This window comes from Gossypium hirsutum, chromosome D06 (assembly GCF_007990345.1).
Source record: "Gossypium hirsutum isolate 1008001.06 chromosome D06, Gossypium_hirsutum_v2.1, whole genome shotgun sequence".
NCBI lineage: Eukaryota > Viridiplantae > Streptophyta > Magnoliopsida > Malvales > Malvaceae > Gossypium > Gossypium hirsutum.
The window spans coordinates 52,676,571-52,701,670 of record NC_053442.1 but is presented as its reverse complement, the minus strand read 5'-3'; the positions used below and the strand labels follow the sequence as shown (position 1 = coordinate 52,701,670).

Here is a 25,100-nt window from a genome sequence, read left to right as displayed (position 1 = left end):
TCATGTGATAAATATAGAAAGATAATTGGGAAAAAGAATTAAAGAAAGAAATAAAGTGAAACAACAGATTTTCCTTTGCTTTTCTTTTCCCCATTTTATTTATTCACAAATTCAATTGATAGGAACATCACATTTAAGGCATATTATACAGAAGCAAATATATAGCTGGTATGCGTATATAAAGTGCCTTCTTTTACACAAGCTGAAGTTTCTAGCAACGTCTATCGAAGAACAAGATAAATATTTGTTTTTTTTAGTAGCCGCCGGTGACTGACAATTCGCCCAACAGAAATCAACGGATAGCGCATTGCGACTGGGAATGCCCGTCATTGGGTGGAGAAGACCCAGCAGCACACCCTGCAATAACTGAAGGACTCAAATAAAAACCCAAAACCAAGGAGAGTCCAAAATTTTAAAAAATTAAGCATACTCATGTTCAAACACATACAATATCAACAACACTCTTGCTCGAGTCCAAGTAACATATTATCTCAAACCTTAATTCAAAGTAAATTTGTATAGATAAAGATAAAATCCAATACCCAGGCATGCAATATGATGGAAGGTAGATTTAATACAACTTATTTTGATTGTTGCATCATTCCAACAGAAATTAAATTTTCTCAACTGCTAATTGCTGACATACTCCAAGCCATCCACGTTAAATTCATAATGTACACACTTGAAATAATTTTGCAAAAGATTCAAGCCTGAAGCTATCAGAGGGCAACCTATATTTCCCCTAAAGAAGGGATAAGATTCCACTTAGCTCATGGGATTAACATCTCTATGTCTTAGTCCAGCAAAAATACGTTGAATCTAGATTCTCCTTCCAATAAATAAATAAATAAAAATCATAGGAGGATACGTGATTGACAATTCAGAAGAGATGCACGCACTGCTAGATGGAACGATATACTAACCATCCTTTTCTTCCACTTTTCCTCTGTCTGTAGTTGTCCAAACAATATCTTTTAGCCCAGTAGAGAGATTATTATAGAACTGTAAATTTAGGAAACAGTGTTATTTCAAGGTAATATCAAACCAAAGAGGAAAATATATGTACCACTACCAGGTGTACTTAGAATCGGGAAACATCAAATTGACATGCTTTGCATGGCTTTACATGACCATGGTTATCAGCAAATTATTAAACAAAAGTGCCCACCGCATTAATGATACAGCACTGACATTAGGGTAATACCTTGTGAAATTCCAGGGTATCCCCTTCAGACTTTCGAAGTTCAACCATGAAAAGGGAAGGAGCCACCTGAAAAATCTGAAAAAGAAAAGAGGCAGTGTCAGGGGACATGTTATAGATAGGATCATTAATAATCATGTTCAATCAATTTCAGACAAGGTGAAACTGAAATTATGCAAAAAAAATTATGACTGAAACAGAGGTACCTCTGTTGTAACAGCCAAATGACCCTTGCGTCCAGTTTTTTCTCCTAGAAGCTTCATCTGAGATGGGTAAAAAAACAGGGAAATTAAACTGATTTTCTAGTCAAAGTTCTAAACTGACTACACATCATCTCAATTTAGATACATCCGAGTCTCTCTATGCAACACTCCAGTTCTATTCGAAAGAGCTTGATACCAAGACAATTACCAAATGGAGTTGGTGACAAACACAAACAAAAATGGAATCATGTTTAATATGTGTCCATCAGAAATAGCATCAGTGCTTCACTGAGCAGGTGTAGAGTTGTTAATAAATGATCAAATACCATGATTAGCAAGCATGAATATTAACTGCAAATTGATCCATCTAATTTCTTGAGACGATAAACAGCAGTCAAAATGAAGAGGCTGGGAAGAGATAAACCTTGTAGTTATTTTTCTTCACACCAAAACCCATGGGCATTGCAGTTTTTTCTATTTTTGAGATTATCTCATTAGCAGGACATTTTGATGTGAATCTTGTTTCCCGTTTAATAAGTCCCTGTAATTAGAGGAAATTACAACCACTTTAACTTTCAAGGTTATGTATTTTGTAAGTTGACGCGTAATCCAAGACTTCCACAAAATGAAACATATTCTATTAGATTTGACGGTCTAAACTTTTTGTATGATCGTATCAGTGAATATCAACCATGCTGCATCAAGAACTAAAATTTCATTTTAAGCAAAATAGGACCAGTAAACAATGGGATATAACAGGTGAATTATCAATGACATGCCTCAAGACAGTTAAAACACTTTATGCACAACTTCAGAGTTCAAGAAAATTCTAGTTCATGTCTACCACCAAAGGGGCTTTCACTTCACTGGATGAATCAAAATGTGAGATTATCCAGGCTGTTTCCCTCTTGTGCTTAATATATCACATAGAAAGTCACGTATAACTAGCTAACATACCATTTGCTTCTCAAACAGACTACTGAGGTTGAGACCCTGCGATGTTGAGATAAGTTCAAATGCATTCATAGTAGCAGGTACGACAGACCCTTCTTCACACTGTTCAACAAGGTTCCGAGAATCCTGCAACAAAAATCATGCATCCAGACTCATTTCATTGCAGCAATGCCACAAAACCACATTCAATATGTGAAAAACACAACTCTTACCCTTGATTCGTTGAAAATGGCATCCACATCATCAAGACTAGCATCAGCACGCTCAAACCTAGGTGGGATATATCCTTTCTTAAACCACTCATTCTCAATAATCTCAGCAACTGTTATCCTCTGGTTCAATCACAAATAATGAGTGAAAATCATATCCAAGAAAAAACTGGTAAATATAATATTTGGCCCCTAAACTCTGAGATTGTACCACATCATATTGAAATTTTAAAAACTATATATAAAATCTAAAACTTAAAAAAAATATGATGACATTGCACAACCTCAGAGTGCCACATTATCATCATACTTTTACGAAATCCAAGCTCAGGGATCAAAATAGGAAAAGCTGTGAAGTTTACCAAAGTGGAAAAAAAAGTGCAGGTACCAAACTGGACCTAGTTGCTAAGTTCAAAGGCCAAAAAATTGCATTGACCCAAAAAAATTAAAGAGAACGTCAAGGCCCGCAACCTTTGGGGGAAATTGAATTAAAAATGCTACCGAAAACAAAAAAAAATTGAAAATGGGAGAAAGAAAGCATTGAGCAAAGGGCAAGAGACAAGAACTTACTGTTAATGGATTAGGATCTAGGATTCTCTTGATTAATTTCTTTGCACTTGAGGAGAACCATGGAGGACAATCGAAGTCAGCCTTAAATATCTTCAGTTACATAAACTTCATTAGAGAAATCATTTTAAATGCAGAAGACAAAATCATTAAACAGCATTAAACAGCATTAATCAGCAGTATGACAGCATTGTTGTGCGTAGATACAAACACAAAAGTCATCTGTTTCTCTGAGCTTATTTGTGTGCACATTAACTTTTCTTATCTATATTTCCAAGGTACCGTCCATTCTAGCTATGACTTAAACTACCTCTATGGAGTAGTGTTGGTTTCCCAAGCCAACTACCACAGATAACTTAGACTTTCAATATTCATTTATATTTCTTCAAAACAATTCATTTTATTCTTTAAAGTAACAATAATGATTGAGGAAGCAAATGCTGGCTAACAATAGGGATAATGGAATATTGGGTCCAAATCAATATTTACCAGGAGAAATTGATTATTTTCAGAATATGATACCATCTGATTCTTCAATTAACTTATGCCAATGGTGACTTGATAAGTAAAAACACAACAGCTTTTACTTTGAAGTAAAAGAAAAATAAATCTGAAAGATGAGAGAACAGCCACCTTTTTATATAAACCCATTAAATTGGGGTGCTCAAAAGGCAAGTAGCCAGCCATTAAGACAAAGAGTATCACACCACATGACCAAAGATCTGCCTTAGCTCCATGATAGCCTTTATTGTTGATCACCTAAAAAGTGATAGCACAAACAATAAGAAAAGCTAATGGAGAATAAAGAAACAGAAATTTGTTTGAAAAAAAAAAGCAGACATACCTCTGGAGCAACATAATTTGGTGTTCCGCATGTTGTATGAAGTAACCCGTCATCCTATATGAAGATTGTTTTAAATTATTTTATCAGTGTATTAAAAACAGTTGCATGATAAATAGCCATCCGCCAATGTGGTAGGCAATGGAGAACCCAAATGTAATGCACTTTTGGGGTCTGCTATCTTCTTTTGCTGACCACTAACTTCTAGCACTCAAGCAAACCAAAAATCACACACATGCAAAGTGGCAAGGCGTAGTATAATACAAGAAGGAGCAAGCAGCCATAAAAGTACTTCATAATCAAAATAAAATCTTGGGAGAATATTATCATTGAGAGAGAGAGAGAGATCACAACACATAAAGCAGCATACTCACTCCAACTTGCTGAGGTAAAGCACTCAAACCAAAATCTGAAACTTTAAGAACTCCATTTGCATCCAGCAGCAAATTTTCTGGCTGTAAATTACAAAACACTGTTCTGCTGTATCAAAGAAATTTACACATGCAACTGTTATGGGCAAAGGGGCAATGAACACAAAAATATACACACCTTCAGGTCACGATGGTAAACACCTCTGCTATGGCAATAATCCACGGCATGAATAAGCTGCTGAAAGTACTTTCTAGCTTCGTCTTCCTTAAACCTCCCTCTGCTAGCCTGGCACAAGAAGACAAGCAGGACAAAAGCCAGATTAATGTATGGTATTCAAATGCTTATGAACAGCTGAGTTTTATTCCTAGTTCCACTTTTACTTTTCCCAAAGTAAAACATAAAACTGTATGTGAGGGATCTTACAATTTTGTTAAAAAGTTCACCACCAGTTACAAATTCCAGAACAATGTATATCTTTGTCTTGCTAGCCATCACCTACACAAAGAACATTGCTAGAAGTTAACAAGAAGTATAGACATACCATACTTACATTAGTTATAAAGCCAAGTAGAGTCCCCTACTTACAAATAAACAGTCAGATTGCCATGTGAGCACATACAAGATACAACAAAGAAATACAAAAGGATAAACCAAAATAACTAGATTAAGCTAACCAGAGAAAAGCTTAGTGCCAAACCTCATACATACGGATGACATTTGGGTGTCTGATGAGTTTCATTGTTGAGATTTCACGTTTAATCTGCAAACAACAACAAAGAAAAAGAACAATGTAGCATATGCAAGTAAAACAGAAATGAGATTCAGACAGGGAATAGAAGATTTCAATCTGTCAGACTGAATAAGGAGAAAAATCAAGGGGTGTGTAACAATTCCAAAAATAAGTTTTTTCAACATGTATAATTTCGAAAACTTGGAGCACGGAACCCTGTAGAAAATACCAATCAACTTTCATTGACTTATAAAGCTGAATTCTACCTTCTTTTACAAGCCAATCCCCGGAAATATGGAAAATTTGCAGATTTTGAAACAGTGAATCATCTTTTTTCACTCTAAAAATAGAACAGACCAAACTTAATCAACTGAAAAACTATTAACACTGTTTCTTATAGACAAATTAAATTTGACTCATTTTTTTCCACATACCCATTTGTTTGATAATCCTTAACTACTATCTATATGGCGTCCCAATCTGCTCACTAAATCATCTTATTCTCGCAATTCTTAATTGAATCATAAGAAAAAAAAAAGAAAAGATTACCAAAACCAAACAAAACGAATAAAAATACTAAACTGTCAAGAAAATGAAATCATAAAGTCAAAACATGTTTAGCATCTGAATTAGGAACAGAAAAATCACTCAAGTAACTGATGACAGTAATTAGTGTAGGAAATCAACCAAACATACAAAAGAGAATTCAAATTAACATAAAATTAAGATTACGTATAAAAAAAAAACTTCCCAAATCATATCAACAATCAATTAGTGTACATTTGCAAACGAGATGTATAAGAGTAATTAGAAGAAAATAAAACTACCTGACCGATCATCTTATGCTTCAAAACTTTCTCTTTATCAACAATTTTGATTGCTACATTTTCTCCCGCCTCGATATTCTTCGCAAATTTCACCTTTGCGAATGATCCTTCTCCCAACGTCCTCCCTAGCTCGTACTTCCCCACACGTGTCTTGCTCGCTGCACTAGTGCGATTCGCCATCGCTTCCTCTAAAATTCCTTTTTATTTCTCTTAAATTTATTTTCCCTTGTCTTTTCAAGAAAACCTTTCTTTCAAAGCTTGCAATTAATCAAATACCTCTTCTTCTTGCATGGTTGCCATACCCGAGACTTGGCTACCCTCATTTTCTTTTCTCTTCTAATAAAACGAATTCAAGAAAATAAACTCCTATATGTAAAGATCAAAAGCAGAAAACTTTAAAGCCCGATTATTAAAGGGAAGATGTTGAAGAGAAAGAAAGTAGAAGCAGAGGGAGCGGAATCAAACATGGATGAAACTTTTTAGATTAATCAAAAGCTGAGAAAGGGCTCAAGAGAAGTAAAGATTTGAAAGTAAATCTTTTTTTTATCTGGCATTGGCAAATTTTCTCATCAAAGAAGGAATTTTAAATTTAATCCTAGTACCTCAACAACGTTTGATTTGCACGAAATGCAAGGGAGATTGACTTAGAAATTGACTTAGAAAATAATTAAATAAAGGTCAATAATGGTGTTTTTTTATACATCACGTAATGGGCTAACCTTTTTTTTTATAAATTATTGTATTAAATCGATTTTTCGAAAAATTACGGGATTAGATTGAATAAATGAAAACGATTTTTTGTTGCGAGGGTTATTTTATTTTAGGGTTAGAGTTTAAATTTTTGTTAAGGTGGTATTTTAGAGTTTAGAGTTTAGGTTTTTTTTATATTTTTTAAAATTTTTATATATTTTTTAAACTTTTTATAATTTTTTGGGTTATAAAGTTAATATTATTTTTAAAATTTTAAAATTATTTAGGGCTCAATTTGGTGTAATTTTTAAGAATGACAGGTACTAAAAGGGTATTTATAATAGTTGTATTTATATCAATTATATATTCGAATTATTCGAATTATAAAATTTAATTCGATTCAAAATCAAAACTCAAATTACCCGATTGATTAACTCTTAGTTTGTATTTTTTTCAACTTTTTTGAATGGAACTAAGCTTTGATCTCCTGTAGCTTATAGCAGGTTGAGGTTGATCAGAATTTTTCATAAAATATTATCCCAAGAATCTTAGGAGATCTGATGGGTGAGTGGGAAATTTGTAAGAGTTGAAATTGGTAGTGAGAAAATGTTCCACGTAGGGATCGTTTTCAGTGCACTAGACGCACTTTCAGTGTATTTTTCTGAAGTGCGCTAAAAACACATCCAACTGGGCAAATTTTCAATGAATGCTTTTGACATGTCACTAAAAATGCATCTTACATGGAGTGTTTTCCCTCTACCAAATTCAACCCGTGCAAACTTTCCACTTACTCAGGAGAATTCTCTAAATCAATTGCCACTCACCTCGACTCTATAAAAGGATGACTTTCAGCATTGAGTGCCATAAGGCACTTTTGAGCAAACAAAATTGTAAGAAGAATCACAAAAAGAGGAAGTTCGCAAGGCGTTTCATAAGGCATAATATGGAGCAAACACGTAATTGCATCAAGTAAGGTTTATTTTTATTGTTCATATATAATTACAACTCTATTTTTTTGCATAATGTTTTTGTTTTGAACATATTGAAAATGAGTGGATGAATTAATGCTATTGTTTATTATGACGGTGAAGTCTGTGACACTGACATTGGGGTAATTTTTTCATTGGAGAACACAGCGCGGTTGGCTTTCAAGCCTAACATACAATTGTCGAAGCTGCGTGCAAGAATTAGACAAAAAATTATCGGATCCAACTAGATAAGAGTATCATAATTGAAATATCGATTTTGTGCTTTGGTCGACCCCGTCAAATATGACGCTTTCGATATCAAAAGGGTAAGGGGGATGGAGGCAATGGTGCAGACGCATTTTGCCAATGGATCACCAATACTCGAGTTATATGTGGAGTCTGCAAACCCAGATGAAGACGGTCAGAGGTTAACATATGTTCCAATTTGAGAGGCTGAAACGAAAGAACAAGCTGAAAGTCCAACAACATAGTTGTGCGGTGGGTTCACTGCTTTGTTAGAAAATCCCCATTAGATATCCTGAAATCACCAATGGGAAGACATTTATCGATTTTAACCCTAGATTTCAACTGCAGCAAGCAGAACGTCCAGGAGTCGGGCTTTGGTGGTAACCCAGAATACTGGACTCTGACACGATACTTAATTAGTGGTTTTGATTTGAACTTTGGTTAGTCAATGTTTAACACTGAGAACACTTACACGGGTATGGCATCAAGTTTCAGCGATTGGCAATCGCAAAGTGATTTTGGTTGTTTCAACAACTATACAAGAAAGGATGATGTACTCTCTACGACCTCCACCTGTAAGGGACATTCAACCTTGGAGATGCTGGTGGGGTTGAGAATGAAGAAAGCACTAAATTCAATGTCGGTCCAATCCGGGAGCCCGAGGTGGATGATTTGAAAATTACATTATTTTTTGAACTAGAGTCGGTTCCAACTGAACTAGAAGATGGAGGTTTAGACGGTGAATGTCCAAGCGAAGATGTCGAAGAAGATCCCTAGTTTAGGGCTTACTCACCTCTGACCCACATGCATAATATGGAACTCTCAGTAAAAGATAGGTTAGAGTTTGCAAAACTCCCATACAGAAGACAGGATTATGCGAGTTCTTCATTGGATTCATGTGATTTAGAACTGAGGAAAGAGTTTTCCTCATAAGATGGTTTTATCGCTGCAGTGAAGTGATACAGCATAAAGAACGAGCTAAATTTCATATTGTTAAATCCTGATTTGAAAAATTCAAGGCGAAATGCACAATGCGAGACAACAAATATGCATGAAGAATTATGACTTCTATTAAGAAGAAGACGAGGTTGTGGACCATAAAGAAATATACCGCTCCATATATGTATGTTATCGCGGGTACTGTGTCAAGACTGTATTATATTTGGGGTATTGAATTCCTAATTTTAACGTACTCGTGTTGTTGCAGGTATTTCACAAGATCATCTGAAATTGGATTCGAAGATGATCACGAACATAATACTACTTATGGTGAAAGCAAGTTCTAGGACTGTTGTGCCAGTTTTAATTACAAATATATGTTGCCAATACGATTACATGTCGTCATACCGCAAGGTGTGGATCGCAAAGCAAAAGGCATTGGAGAAGATGCATAATGGGTGGGACGCATCGTACAAGGATTTGTGACAGTAGTGTCATGTACTAGAGAAGTACTTTTAGGTTGCGTAATCGATCTAGAAACAATGTCTGCGTACTACAATGACCGGTTGGTCCATGGATGTAAAGTGTTCCATCATTTCTTTTAGACTTTCAAGCAATGTCGACAGACATTCTGGTACTATAAGTCACTAGTACAAATCGATGACACCTTATGTACGGAAGATATACGTATCGGTTGTTGTTGGTTGTAGCACAAGATAATAATAAAAAAATCCTGCCAATTGCCTTTGCAATAATGCCATTGGAGAAGTCAGATGATTGAAATTTCTTTCTATCCAAGTTAAGGAGGCATGTTTGCCCCCAACCTGATATATGTGTCATCTCCGATAAGGGACCTGAAATACTAGTTGTAATTGAACAATAGGGAAGCCTTTGAGACCGCACACACTATAGGTATTATTTAAGACATGTTGCGGTGAACTATTACGGACAGCATGAATCTGAAGCTTAGTGTACACAAGTGATTAACATAGGTATGTATTCGCCACTATTTCAATTGATTGATATTTAACCGGCCAGCAGATGTTAGGATTAATGGATAAAATATTCACGTTTCTTGACAGGGTATGAGCTCGTCAAACATTGTTTCCACGAAATGTTGAAAAACTTGCTGGCCATTAACGAGGAAGGTGTGGGCTACCTCTCCAACATACCCTTCGACCAGTGGACAAAATCGTATGACTAGGGTCTACGATATGGATACATGACGAAAAACATGGCGGAATACATCAATTTCGTATTGAATGGGACACGTCATTTTTCGATAACCTCAACTGTGAAAGAAACATATTTCTACTTGGCAACACTATTTCCAAAGCAAGCGAAAAAAATATGTTGAATAGATAAAGGGCAATCACTTTTGGTGTGAGGACATTATGAAAGAAATTAGGAAAGCTACAACACGAGCCAACTGTATGGATTCAATGTGTCACTTGTGCGAAGACCTATCGTTTCGAGTTACGGAGTTTGACAGACCCAACCAAGGTATTGTTAGGGGAGCATGCCGCATACACCTGACAAACCAGACCTGGGACTGTGGGAGATTTGATGCACTCCATTTTCTATGCGCTCATGCAATTACAGCAAGTTCTTTTGTACATTTGGATCACATGACCTTTGTGGACGAAGTGTACAAACTACAACACATGTATAACATGTGGAGATATGAATTTCCACCGGTCCTAAATGAACGTATGTGGTTGTCGGTATCGAGCGCTCCATTTAAGTTGTTACCCAATAGTTCATTACGTCGTGAACCAAAAGATTGATCAAAATTTACTTGGATACGCGGCAACATGAATATTCAGAAGAAGACAAACCAACTGAGGTTATTTGGATTTTGTATAAACCCAGGGCATAGAATACTTTCATGTCCACACAGACGGGAAACTATAAAGATAACACCTCATTAACCGATTGATTAATTTTTTAACTGAAGTCTATTTGTTGATTTTTTTCATTCATACTCAATTTTTTTGAAATTTGTAAATATAAGTTTTTATTATACTATAAAGAACAATACAATATACATCTTTGTTCCATTTTTCTCGTGCAAACCAAATTAAACTTGGTTTAACAATATAAAATGACAACGAATACCAATTTTGATTCAAAAACATTTATTTAAAAACATTTCATATCAAATATCAGTACAATCTAATCACCTATAACTTAGCTAAACACAATTAAGATATACATGAGAAGAACAAAAAATAAATAAATCATTCATATTGTCGAGCAGAATGTGTGCCACAACAGGGTGGTCATCGGTTACAAGTCAGATTTCTTTTTGGTTCAAGCTATATATTGGCCTCCTGTCTTTATCGTCACCTCTACCCTCAGGTACACGTTGTGGTCTTGGTCACTCATTTTCTTCGCCTTCATCCGTGGTTGATTACGGAGTACTTCTTGGTTGCCATCATGTATCATTTGTTCTAGGAACAGGTGATTGCGAAGTTGGTCCACCTTGGTAGAACAATGATCCCGGAGGTGTTTGCGACACCATCGGCGTAGGCGTATAACCATATTGTGTCTCTTACACCGATGGCAGAATAATCAGACTTTTGGTCAGTGCCTAAAACATAGACGGCCTATACTATAACGACCCAATAGTCAGGGATATCAGAAAGTGCATTCCCGGAACTCCGTTCCCGTAAATCGAACTTGTAAATATTTTTAATAAATATTTACGAAGCTAGTTGTGTAGTTAATTAGGTTCCGGTTAAGTGAATTTACTTGATTTAAAAGTAATTAGGTATAAGGACTAAATTGCGTATAGGGTGAAAGTTGAATTATAGATTAAAAAATAAATTAAAGGGCCAATGTAGTAATTATACCTATGTTATAAAAATATGTTAAAATATGTTATCTTAATAATTAAGTAAATGTATATATATTATAATAAATTAAAGTATAATAAAAAAATTTAGTATAATAAAAAAATAAAGAAAGAAAGATAAAGCCATACAAATTAGAAAGAAAAGAAAGAAAGAAAAAGAAAGAAGAAAAGAAAGTCACGCACGACCTTAGGGACTTCTAGGGTTCAAAGTTTAATTGGGTAGTCAATTTAGTCAATTTCTTGTAATTTTTAAGTTTTTGAAATCTCGGTACTTAGGGTTACCCGACCCATGTTGAAATTTTAGCAATTATTAAGTTTTTAAGTGTTTTCAATGTTAAATAATTTTAGTATTAGAGATTAAATTGATAGAAGCTAGAAATGAAAAAGGATTAAATTGTAGAATAAATTGTAAAATTTGAGTATTAGGGACTAAATTGTGACAAATTCAAAATTTAGGGGTTTAAGTGAAAATAGGGAGTTAAATTTAGTTTAAAGTGGAATTTGTATGAAAATATATAATTAAATGTGAAGAATAAAAATTAGTCTCGATTTAGGGACTAAATTGGAATTTAGACAAATATTGAGTAAAAATTTAAATATTCAATATAGTAAAAATTTAAATATTCAATATTCAATATGAAATTGAAAATTTTTTGTATTGATGAATTTTAATTGTTTTAATTCCATAGCAAAAGTCGTACCAGAATCCTCGACTAAAAATGGGAAAGATAAAATTGACATCGAATAGCTCGGAATTCACGGTTTGTATTTCTATAATCCGAACTTAGTTGTTAATTATTATAATTCAATTTAATGCATATGGTAAGTGTTGAGGTAAGTAATTGACATTTTTGATAATTGATTGAAATGGATTGAATTGGTAGATACATATTGAATGTAATGATTATTGAATTGAAATGGATATATGTGTTAATGTGAAAGTTGGATATTGATTATTATAGATTGAATTTAATTCATGTGTATATATGTGATTATATGAAAAATTAGTATTGGATACTGATTACATCTGAAATGTGAAATTAAACTCTATTAACTGTATCGGGCTGAGTCGGATATAGATGGTATGCCATAGGATAGGAAGAGTTCAGGGATATCTTCGACTTCGAGTTGATGAGTGTTGGATCGCCGGCACCCCTACGACGCAGCGGAAAAATTTAATAATCGGTGACCCTAACCACAGATCCATGTGTGAGGAACGAATCGGGGTGAAAAGGGTTACGAAATTACCTAATGCTGTTCTGAGTAGACAGCAACTTCTCAACAACGTGTAGTCTGATCTACAGTCGAACTAAGCCGCAATCTATCAAGACTCCGACCTCTACGTGATCCACCCAGTTGACTACGAACGGAAGAAATCCCCAAAACAGTTTTGAGAGTGAATTTTCTTTGACGGCTGCTAGACCAAAACAAAGAAAAACGGGATACTTATATCCTTATTATTTTTTTAGGGTTTTTATTTATGAATTAAAATAAATATAATAATATTTTAAACTGAAAATTATAATTACATTAATTATAATATAATTTCGGTAAACCATATATTTATTTGAATTCATATGCTAACCTCATTATGTGTACAACAACCTTGTACATAATGTGTTGGAAATCGAATTAAATTAATTCTATAATTAATTTAATTCAAGTGACACCTAAAAACAATACCAACTATGGTTTATTTCGTTCATTTTAACTATAAGGTGTGACCCTGTAGGTTCTTGTAACGTTAGCAGTAATCCTAGAACGATTCCAATGTTACAAACAATGAGTGGCATCTAGCAATGCATCATTGCTACCTAAGTCACAAGAGATCATGATTCGACATAACCTTTTATGATTAACCTTTTATGCAATAATCCTTAAGTCCTTTATCTCTGGATTGGACACAAGTCATGGAATAGTCACACTTGTATAGTCCATTACATGTTCCTTGATATTTTAAGCAGACTACGATATACAAATAAGTATGACATCTCATATCAACTTATTTGAGCATGGCCATGCATTTCTAGTCTCACTTAATCAAGTGGCCTAAGATATTACTCCCATTATGTAGGAGGGACTTATTCTATATCGACCAACCATATCCCTCTACATCGATTGTGGTATATCCAACACCAGCCTTTATAGAACAACCAGTTACGGTGTACGTTTGACTGTATCAAAATATACTACTCACGATGTTGGGATTATGATGATCTCAAGTCTGAGGATCATATACATATTAATCACTATGAGTAATGTCGTGACAATTACATAATAATCCAAGAAACATACTCATAATGGGTCAGTCCAATATGTTGTTCTCTAACACATATATTCATGCATCGATTCTGATATTCCATTTCAATGATAACTCTTTATCATCAATCAACTACATGTTAGTCTTAATGAATTATTGTTGTCCTATCCAACAATAATATTTGACTAAGGATCTTTTAAGAATAATCATATTATTCTTAGGACATTATTAGAAAACAATTTATTTATACACACAGAAAAGAAACTGAAATAATAATGGTAACGCCTTATATTAATAAACATGATAAATCAAGTATGTTATTACAACCATCTCATGATTGATCTTTGGGCATACTCTAACAATCTCCCACTAGCACTAAGACCAATCACTTATATATCTAATACCAAGTGACTTAGTGTGACGATCATGCTTCTGCTGTGTCAGAGGCTTGGTCAAGGGATCAGCAATGTTATCATCTGTAGGTACTCTGCATATCTCTACATCCCCTCGATCGATAATCTCTCGAATAAGATGATAGCGCCTAAGTATATGTTTGGATCGCTGGTGAGATCTAGGTTCTTTAGCTTGTGCAATGGCTCCATTGTTATCACATCAGAGTTCTATAGCATCCAATATGCTAGGTACAACCCCTAGTTCAATAATAAAATTTTTGATCCAAACTGCTTCTTTTGCTGCCTCACTGGCTGCAATATACTCGGCCTCTGTTGTAGAATCGGCTACTGTACTTTGCTTTGAACTCTTCCAGCTCACAGCACCACCATTAAGGCAAAACACAAAACCTTATTATGATCGAGAATCGTCCTTATCGGTTTGGAAGCTGGCATCAATGTAACCTTTTACACTTAACTCTTCCTCACCTCCATATATTAGAAAAGTATCCTTAGTCCTTCTCAAGTACTTAAGGATATTCTTGACTGTGGTCCAATGACATTCACCGGGATCTACTTGGTATCTGCTCATCATACTTAAGGCATATGAGACATCTGGACGGGTACATAACATGGCATACATGATAGATCCAATAGCGGAAGCATATGGAATTTTACTCATGCGTTCTCTCTCTTGTGGAGTTGAAGGACACATTTCCTTCGAGAGTGAAATACCATGTCTCATAGGTAGGAATCCTCTCTTAGATTCTTCCATACTGAACCTTTTCAGTACTTTATCTATGTATGTACTTTGGCTTAGACCTAATAGTCGTCTTGATCTATCTCTATAGATCTTTACTCCTAAGATGTAAGTGGCTTCGCCAAGTCCTTCATGGAAAAACAACTTCCTAACCAAGTCTTAATAGACTGTAGGGTAGGTATGTCATTTCCTATGATAAGTATGTCATCCACATACAGTACCAAGAATGTAATAGTGCTCCCACTAACTTTCTTGTAAACACATGGCTCATCTTCATTTTTGATAAAACCAAACTCTTTGATTGCATCATTAAAACGAAGATTCCAACTTCGAGAAGCTTGCTTTAATCCATAAATGGATCTTTGTAGCTTACATACCTTTCCAGCATCCTTTGGATTGTCAAAACCTTCAAGTTGTGTCATGTACACATCCTCTTCAAGTTTCCCATTAAGGAATGCTGTTTTGACATCCATCTGCCAGATTTCATAGTCATGAAATGCAGCTATAGCAAGCAAGATCCTGATGGATTTAAACATAGCTACAGGAGAAAAAGTTTCATCATAGTCAACACCATGAACTTGGCGAAACCCTTTAGTGACTAATCGCCCCTTGTATGTTTGTACATTACCATCCATGTTTGTTTTCTTTTTGAAAACCCACATGTACCCTATAGGCTTAACCCCTTCGGGTGGGTCAACCAAAGTCCATACTTGGTTTTCATACATGGAATCCATCTCAGATCTCATGGCTTCAAGCCATTTCTTAGAGTCTGGGCTTGTCACCGCTTCTTGATAAGTCTTAGGCTCATCTTGATCTATAAGTAAAACGTCACCATACGTTGTAATAAGAAATCCATATCTCTCGGGTGCTTGGCGTTCTCTTAAAGATCTACGCGGTGGTTGTGTTTCTACAGCAATTACTTGTTCCTCAATCCCTTGTGGAACTTGCTGTTGTTCTATCTCTGGTTCAGTGGTATTTTGCGATTCTTGAACTTCATCAAGTTCAATCTTTTTCCCACTTCCTTTTCTAGAAACAAATTTTCTCTCTAGGAAGACACCAGTCCGAGCAACAAGTATTTTGTTCTCAGTGGGATTAAAGAAATAATATCATTTGGTTTCTTTTGGATACCCCACAAAAACACATTTTTCAGATTTGGGTTCAAGCTTAGTAGACGTCTGACATTTAACATAAGCTTCGCAACCCCAAATTTTCATAAAAGAAATACTGGGACGTTTCCTAGTCCACATCTCATATGGTGTTTTTTGAACTGATTTAGATGGAACACGATTTAGTGTGAAAGTAGCTGTCTCAAGTGCATGTCCCCAAAAGGAAGTCGGCAGATCAGCATGACTCATCATGGATCGAACCAATTCTAACAAAGTTTGATTTCTTCTTTCAGAAACTCCATTCCATTGAGGAGTACCAGGAGGAGTAAGTTGTGAGACAAACCCACATTGCTTCAAAAGATCATCAAACTCTAAGCTCATATACTCCCCACCTCGATCAGATCGAAGTGTCTTGATAGTTTTTCCTAGTTGATTTTGTACTTCATTTTTGAATTCCTTGAACTTTTCAAGGGATTCAGATTTGTGGCGCATGAGATAGACATACCCATTTCTACTGAAATCATCAGTGAAAGTAATGAAGTAGTGAAATCCTCCTCTAGCCTGTGTATTTATTGGCCCATAAACATCAGAATGTATTAAGCCCAATAAATCACTACCTCGTTCACTTTTACCAGTAAAAGGAGATTTAGTCATTTTTCCCAATAAGCAAGGTTCACATACATCAATTTGTTCAAAAACAAATGAATCCAAGAGACCATCTTTATGGAGCTTGGATATGCGTTCCTCACTTATGTGGTCCAAACGACAATGCCATAGATAAGTTTGATTTGAGTCATTTATTTTTGGTCTTTTAGTATTTATGTTGTAGATGAGATTTGTTTGATCTAAAATATAGAGGCCATTAATCAATTGTGCCGAACCATAGTAAACATTATTGAGATAAAAGGAACAACAATTATTCTTAATAATTATCTTAAAACCAATTTTGTCTAAACAAGAAATTAAAATAATGTTTTTAGTCAAACTGGGCACATAATAACAATCCTCTAAACATAAGCCAAGTCCACTAGGCAAAGATAAATTATATGTTCCTACAGCTAATGCAGCAACTTTTGCTCCATTTCCAACTCGTAGGTCTACATCTCCTCTAGCCAAATTCTTACTCCTTTGCAGTCCCTGTATAGAAGTACAAATGTGAGAACCACAACCAGTATCTAATACCCATGAAGTAGTAGTTGATAAATTAATATCAATAACATAAATACCTGAAGCAGACGTTCCGCTTATTTTGGCCTTCTTGACTTCCTCAAGATAGATAGGGCAGTTCCGCTTCCAATGTCCAGTCACACCACAATGAAAACAGTTTCCTTCCTTAGCCACCCCTCCTTTAGGTTTCAATGCAGCCTTAACTTTTCCAGGCTTGGGCCTACCTTTTCCCTTGGGCTTTGTCTGAACTTTGGCCTTTCCCTTGCCCTTATTATTACGGACCATCAGTATAGGCTTGGGTCTAACCTTTTTCATGTTGCCTTCAGCAGTTCATAACATACTGAGCAACTGTGGCAGAGTCTTATCAATTTCATTCATATTGAAATTGAGGACAAACTGGCTATAGCTATCCGGCAACGATTGCAGAATAACATCAATGGCCAACTCTTGGCTCAATGGAAACCCAAGCTTAGACAGGCTTTCAATATAGCCAATCATCTTAAGGACATGAGGTCCTACTGGGCTTCCTTCAGCCAGCTTACATTGGAATAGGGCCTTAGAGATATCGAACCTCTCTTGCCGTGCTTGCCCCTGATAAAGTTCTTTCAGGTGCTCAATCATTTCATAAGCAACCATGTCCTCATGTTGCTTCTGAAGCTCAGGATTCATAGTGGCAAGCATAAGACATCCAACATCTACCATGTTATCGAGATGCTTCCTGTAAGCATCTCTATCAGCCCTCGAGGAATTAGCGGGTGGTTCGTTAGGAACTGGCTGTTCAATGACATATAATTTTCGTTCTTGTTTGAGGACAATCCTCAAGTTACGGAACCAATCAAGAAAATTTAAACCATTCAACTTGTCATTCTCAAGGACCGATCATAATGATAGTGTATTTGTGTTTGCAGCCATAATATATCTACAACAATGAAATTTTGCGTGTAAAAAATTATCAAATTTATATCAATCATTAAAATGACTTAATTAAATGATGTTCCCACTATTTTATTACAAAACTAATACCCTCATAGATTAGTTTCGGAAAGACTTTCTCGAAAAGTATTTCAAGTGGGTTAAGGATCCATATTTCACCTCCTCTTAAGTCAGCTTTAGCTTTACTCTCAAGATTACGGTTATCTAGGTAAGCAACACTTTGCTAATTACATCATATGTAATTCCTAAAATTTGGTAAACAACTCTTGTTCTAATCATCTTCTGATTTATCCAAATTACTCGCATCTAGGTTTCTAATCCTATTAGAATAACCTAGTTAAGTCATTAACCAATTTTAACCAGCAAATATCACTTGTTTATTCTTCGCGTTTAACCAAGATAAATACTAGTACTTCGCTTTAGCAGAACCTACACAGTATTGATCGAGGCCTTAACGAGGGCAAATTTGGAAGGCTATGTTGACTTAATATTTTAATAGAGGGATTTTATTAAGATCATTCCATCTTTCCAATTATGGTTTACTTTAGTCCATTTAGCCATTTAATTGATCTCATCAATTAATGTTGTTCAATATTATCAAATTTTAACATGCTTAAAATTTGGCATACTTTTGACATCCATAGCATCTCATACATGAATAAAGCAATAAATAAATGCGATAGTTATAGCCCATAAACTAAGGTGGCACAACCCAAGCCAATAGGTGAACCAAAAGGAAACCTAAAGGTGTAAGCCGGTTTTCAAGCTATCAGTCCACACTTGTTGGCCCATCTTCCTTCTCGGCTAGCCCACAGCAACTCTTACAGGTTACAATATGTAAAAACTCGTTTTACATACGACGGAGTAAGATGAGAAGAGAAATACAAGAGAATAGTAGCAAGGCACGACACGCAGGCCGTATTTATAAAATTACAACCTTTTATCAAATGGGCTGTCGGGCTATAACTATGCATTTCAAACACCGTGCATATCAAAAATAGCATACATAAATAAACACTTTTGTTAAGGTGTATTAAAACATATCCTTTCAACTTTTATGGCCCATCAAGTTTTATTTATTAAAAAACATACTTTAAGAAGATGAGGGCTGAGGCGGTGGAAGGAGCGGGCCGAAGGCCCGCGACCGGAACCCCTCAGATTCCCATCCCCAAAAAAAACATACTGCCACGGTGGGAACAGGCGCCCCGCCGGTACGAACCGCATACCCCATTCAAACCTCACGATTCGATAAGTGTTACCGACAAAATCGTGTTTTCGGGATTTTAATCCCTGAAGTTTCATGCCGGAACAACCCTTGTTCCGCTAACCAGTTAACTCTTACTCGAAACTGTCAACATCACCGTCGCACCATCAAAGACCTATTAACACTTAACAGTAATAACATAAAACCGATTAGGCCATAACACCATGATTAACAATTAATCCATTGTCAAAAGGAACGATTATCTGGTTACTGTTAAACGGTTTAAACAGTCAGAAATTTAATAAAATTGAGGCATGCATCTCATACAATTGCATCACCCAAGTATTTAAACCCGAGTCCGTGTCACACAAGTGGCTCTGATACCACTGTTGGATCGCCGGTACCCCTACGGCGCAGCAGAAAATTTAATAATCGGCGACCCTAACCACGGATCCATGTGTGAGGAACGAATCGGGGTGAAAAGGGTTACGAAATTACCTAATGCTGTTCTGAGTAGACAGTAACTTCTAAACAACGTGTAGTCTGATCTACAGTCGAACTAAGCCGCAATCTATCAAGACTCCGACCTCTACGTGATCCACCCAGTTGACTACGAACGGAAGAATCCCCAAAACAGTTTGAGAGTGAATTTTCTTTGACGGCTGCTAGACCAAAACAAAGAAAAACGGGATACTTATATCCTTATTATTTTTTTACATTTTTTATTTATGAATTAAAATAAATATAATAATATTTTAAATCAAAAATTATAATTACATTAATTATAATATAATTTCGGTAAACCATATATTTATTTGAATTCATATGCTAACATCATTATGTGTACAACAACCTTGTACATAGTGTGTTGGAAATCGAATTAAATTAATTCTATAATTAATTTAATTCAAGTGACACATAAAAACAATACCAACTATGGTTTATTCTGTTCATTTTAACTATAGGGTGTGACCCTGTAGGTTCTTGTAACGTTAGCAGTAATACTAGAACGATTCCAATGTTACAAACAATGAGTGGCATCTAGCAATGCATCATTGCTACCTAAGTCACAAGAGATCATGATTCGACATTACCTTTTATGATTAACCTTTTATGCAATAATCCTTAAGTCCTTTATCTCTGGATTGGACACAAGTCATGGAATAGTCACACTTGTATAGTCCATTCCATGTTCCTTGATATTTTAAGCAGACTACGATATACAAATAAGTATGACATCTCATATCAACTTATTTGAGCATGGCCATGCATTTCTAGTCTCACTTAATCAAGTGGCCTAAGATATTACTCCCATTATGTAGGAGGGACTTATTCTATATCGACCAACCATATCCCTCTACATCGATTGTGGTATATTCAACACCAGCCTTTATAAAACAACCAGTTACGGTGTACGTTTGACTGTATCAAAATATACTACTCACGATGTTGGGATTATGATGATCTCAAGTCTGAGGATCATATACATATTAATCACTATGAGTAATGTCGTGACAATTACATAATAATCCAAGAAACATACTCATAATGGGCCAATCCAATATGTTGTTCTCTAACACACATATTCATGCATCGATTCTGATATTCCATATCAATGATAACTCTTTATCATCAATCAACTACATGTTAGTCTTAATGCATTATTGTTGTCCTATCCAACAATAATATTGACTAAGGATCTTTTAAGAATAATCATATTATTCTTAGGACATTATTAGAAAACAATTTATTTATACACACAGAAAAGAAACTGAAATAATAATGGTAACGCCTTATATTAATAAAATGATAAATCAAGTATGTTATTACAACCATCTCATGATTGATCTTTGGGCATACTCTAACAATGAGGCACTGGGTGCCAATTACTTCGGTATAACCGATGAGACACCAGGTGTCAAATTTATATAGCGCTGGGCATAGTTATTACTTCGGATTTATCCGATGAGGCATTGGGTGCCAAACTGGTGTGTTGGTTGGATCCGTGTATCCATCCGAATCTGAGTCATGTTAATAAGGGTAATTAAATAAAATGGTATTATGATTGATATTGGATGATATTGCATGTGAATTGAAAATGTGATAGTGATTTGAAACATGAAAATAAGATACATGAGTTATGTACTCATGAATTGGATATGGAATGTAAAGTGTTATTGTTTAAATGATATGTGGATCAAATTGTGAAAAGCTATTATATAGCAAGTGATGAGAATTGAGTATGGTATGAAATGATGTATTCATGAGTTGAGTATTGAATGGATAATGCCATTGTACAAATAAATGTGATTTGATATGTGAATAACTATTTATATAGCAATTGTGTGAATTGGGACATTGTTTAACAAATGAAATATGATAGCATATGATAGTCATGATACTGGATATTGATATGTGCTTAAAATTCAATTATGCATATTATATTATCTTGTCTTTAAATATTCAGATCATAGAAATACCACTGAGCTTTACTCAGCATGCGGTTTTGTTTTTCCGTACACAGATTAGGTACTTCACTTTTGATTATCGATTCAGCATCCACCAACGATCCCGAACTCAAATATGGTGATGTTTATCTTTTGTGTCGACATGTACCTAGGACGTCTAATGATAGTTATTTTGTGGATAGATTATAATGTAATGTTGGTTTGGCATATATATAAACGTGTGTTTGTGTTTGAAGCCATAGTATTGTATGGTAAATTGAACCAAATCTTGATATGTGCATGTGAATTTAAGTTAATGTTTTAGGTAGTTTTGAGTTAGGCCAAATTGATGAATTTTGACATGTTTATAATTTTAATTTAGTTGATGTTTTGATGATATAAATGTGGTACCAATGAGGGTACATTGGTTAGGCACCTAGGATGATTATTTTAGCATGTTTTGAATGTTTTTGATCGTGTCTAGGACAAGTTAAACGAATGGTTTTTGAGTTGTTTAATGTCCAAGCTTGTAGGAAATGGTAGATTTGTTGTTTAAGGCACATTTTAGGTCCACACGGCCAAACACACAGGTGTGTGACTAGGCTGTGTGAGACACATGGCTAACACAAAGGCATGCGAGGCCATTTTGAAGTGTACACGACCTAACACATGGGCGTGTGGCTTGGCTGTGTGACCCAAGTCAGAGAGTTACACAGGCTGGGACACAGTCGTGTGTCCCTACTTCAAATGCCCATACGGCCAGACACACGGGTGTGTGACTTGGCTGTGTGAGTCACATGGTTTGACCACACAACCGTATGAATCCTGCAGTTAAAATTTTTCTAACTTTTTCCTAAAATTTTCAAATGTTCCCAATTTAGTCTCAAATCGTTTCTAAAGTGTTTTCAAACCCTCAAAGGCTTAATAAGAGACTCTATGCATGTTAATGATGAATCACTTTATGATTTTTGAAATGTTTGGAATGAATGATTAGATTAAGATTACTCGATAATTCTTTGAAACCCTATTTCGGTGACGGATACGGGTTAGGGGTGTTACATATACGTCGTCGTTTGAAACGTCGATGACATCGGCATGTAATATGTTGGAGACAGAGGTGGTGGTCCAAAAAGAATACCTAGAGTTGATGTATAAATAGAAAATGTCGTGCAAGATGTGGTGCTTGTGTAAAATGACGAGGTTAGTGAAAACACTAGAATAAGTCGAGCCATACTGACTAGAGGGTGGTGTGGCCATCAGTGTTTGTTCTTGCGTTGGTGTAGATGATGGACCTATCTCAGCAACTACTCTTGACCTTGGATGCCTAGACGTCCGTCGTGGCCTCCTCGCATGATGTTGCCTACCCCTCGCCTCTTCCGCTAGTAGATATCACTTGCCATGGTGTCTAAACCATGGCACGTACGCCGAATCACAGGCTAACTCCCGAGTGATAATGGGTTTGCTATTAGGTAAAATTCGTACCTATGGTTCCAAATGTTGATATATTCCAAGTGGAATGTAGGCTAATTTTCATCGGTTTTCCCTTGCAATTCGATATGGTGCAGATCTTCTATGTCTTGGGTGCCGATAGAATTGTTTGCCTAAACTCAAACTGTCGCATAACTCTATCTGATTCATGCATCTCCACCATAGCATACACTACCAATGACACCTTCACGTGCTAGATGATGGGATTTACCGAAATAAAATAATGGGTAGACTCCACATTTCGTCATCTAAGATTCATAAGTTTTTATTTTGGGCATAGGAAAGTTTTGCTTTTATGTATTGCTGTTAAAAACCATTTGATTTTGCTCACCTATCCTTAATTTAGTGTTAGTCTACACTCATTTTATGCACCCAACTTTTAGTAAGTTTTCATTTTGGTCACTTATTTTATCTTTCTAATTTTCTCTATTTTAGAAATGATTTTTAATGGTAGTGCCTAAATTGCAAGTTTTTGATCTAACTAGAATAGTTCTACTCTATGGAGTGCCACTCAGTAAATGATTTATTCAACTATTGATCAAACCAGCTATTAGCTAAAACCCAATGTACCATTACACAAGATGCAATTGCAACCCCAATAAACAACCTTAACTTCTTACAACCACTTACTCAAATAGCTCACTTACAAACAATTTTAACACTCACAAATAATGTCTATGTACTGAGTGCAAGAATACAAGAAAATTCGACAGTAAGTAAGCACAAGCATTTTTAAAGATAGGGCAAATGAGACAACCTTTCAAATCAGTTTTATAGAGATAAATACTTCAATTTGGTGTTCTAAACTTATCCAAAAATACAATCAGATTATCTAACATAATTTCATCCACAAGACAAGACTTGATAAGGCATATGGACTCATGTCTTCCACAAACAACCATATTCCATCATCAAAGTTTGAGATAAATAAAATAAAATCTAAAATTCATTTACTTATAGGAAAAACAATCACGAAAGTCCAAGCACTATCATTTAAGCTATCCTAAAGTTAAATCTAAACTGCTGTTTAGAAATCTATCTAGATAGCTTGTTTAAACAAGAAATCGAAACGTTAGCATTGGACAGCTTTAGCCCAACAATAAGATTTCTGAAATTAATTTTAGAATGTAACCATTTACACATTAATCCTCCTTCACATATTAAGGAATCACTTCAAAAAAAAATTCCATAGCTTTACCTTCTTTAATTAAACTAACCATTTAAAAATTCAATAATAATTTCATGCTTAATTTCAAGAAAATATTTTTTACTATTGAATTACATTTTTTTAAAAAAATGTGTAAACCAATTGCCAAATGTCGAAAATCTAACTAAACCAGTAAAGTCAAATTGAAGTAAAATATAATAATTCTTTTTACACATGCATCATATTATTTAATTGTTATTTTTAAATAATTGTGAGCATATGTTTCGAGATTTAAAAACTTGTCAACAATTACATGCTATTGAATACAAATTTTGGTGAACAAATATACGTAAGATTTTAATAATTAAAATAAATTTCTTGTTTATAAAGTAAAACAAAGATGTAAATAACGATATTAATTTAATCCAAATAATTTGAATAGAATTAGCTCTTAAACTTGAAGAAAGAATACTACAATTCAGGTCAAATACTTTATTCAAAAATTAAATTTACTATTCAAGTTCTTCACTCCTTTAATATCATTTTAAAGTCAATTTAAGGCATTTGAGCTTTGTTCAAGAATCTTTCGAATAAA

The 25,100-nt window shown here is 35.0% G+C and overlaps 1 protein-coding gene across 4 annotated transcripts; it reads right to left on the bottom strand.

Annotated features, from left to right (window-relative positions):
* Positions 1-56: 56 nt before the first annotated feature.
* LOC107901872 (CBL-interacting serine/threonine-protein kinase 23) lies at positions 57-6,568 on the bottom strand. 4 transcript variants are annotated; one of them, XM_016828034.2, is made up of 15 exons: positions 5,905-6,568; positions 5,045-5,107; positions 4,771-4,842; positions 4,525-4,632; positions 4,350-4,430; positions 3,979-4,032; positions 3,768-3,893; positions 3,138-3,227; positions 2,571-2,690; positions 2,362-2,484; positions 1,829-1,945; positions 1,408-1,464; positions 1,205-1,279; positions 924-1,002; positions 57-366 (listed from the first exon to the last, which is right to left on the bottom strand). In XM_016828034.2, exons 1-15 carry the CDS (start codon positions 6,082-6,084, stop codon positions 293-295), a joined length of 1,419 nt encoding a protein of 472 aa, XP_016683523.1. In that variant the 5' UTR covers positions 6,085-6,568; the 3' UTR covers positions 57-292. The 4 variants fall into 4 exon arrangements, with proteins under 4 accessions (XP_016683523.1, XP_016683524.1, XP_016683525.1 ...); XM_016828035.2 differs by having other exon boundaries at positions 57-357; XM_016828036.2 differs by lacking the exon at positions 1,829-1,945.
* Positions 6,569-25,100: the final 18,532 nt, after the last annotated feature.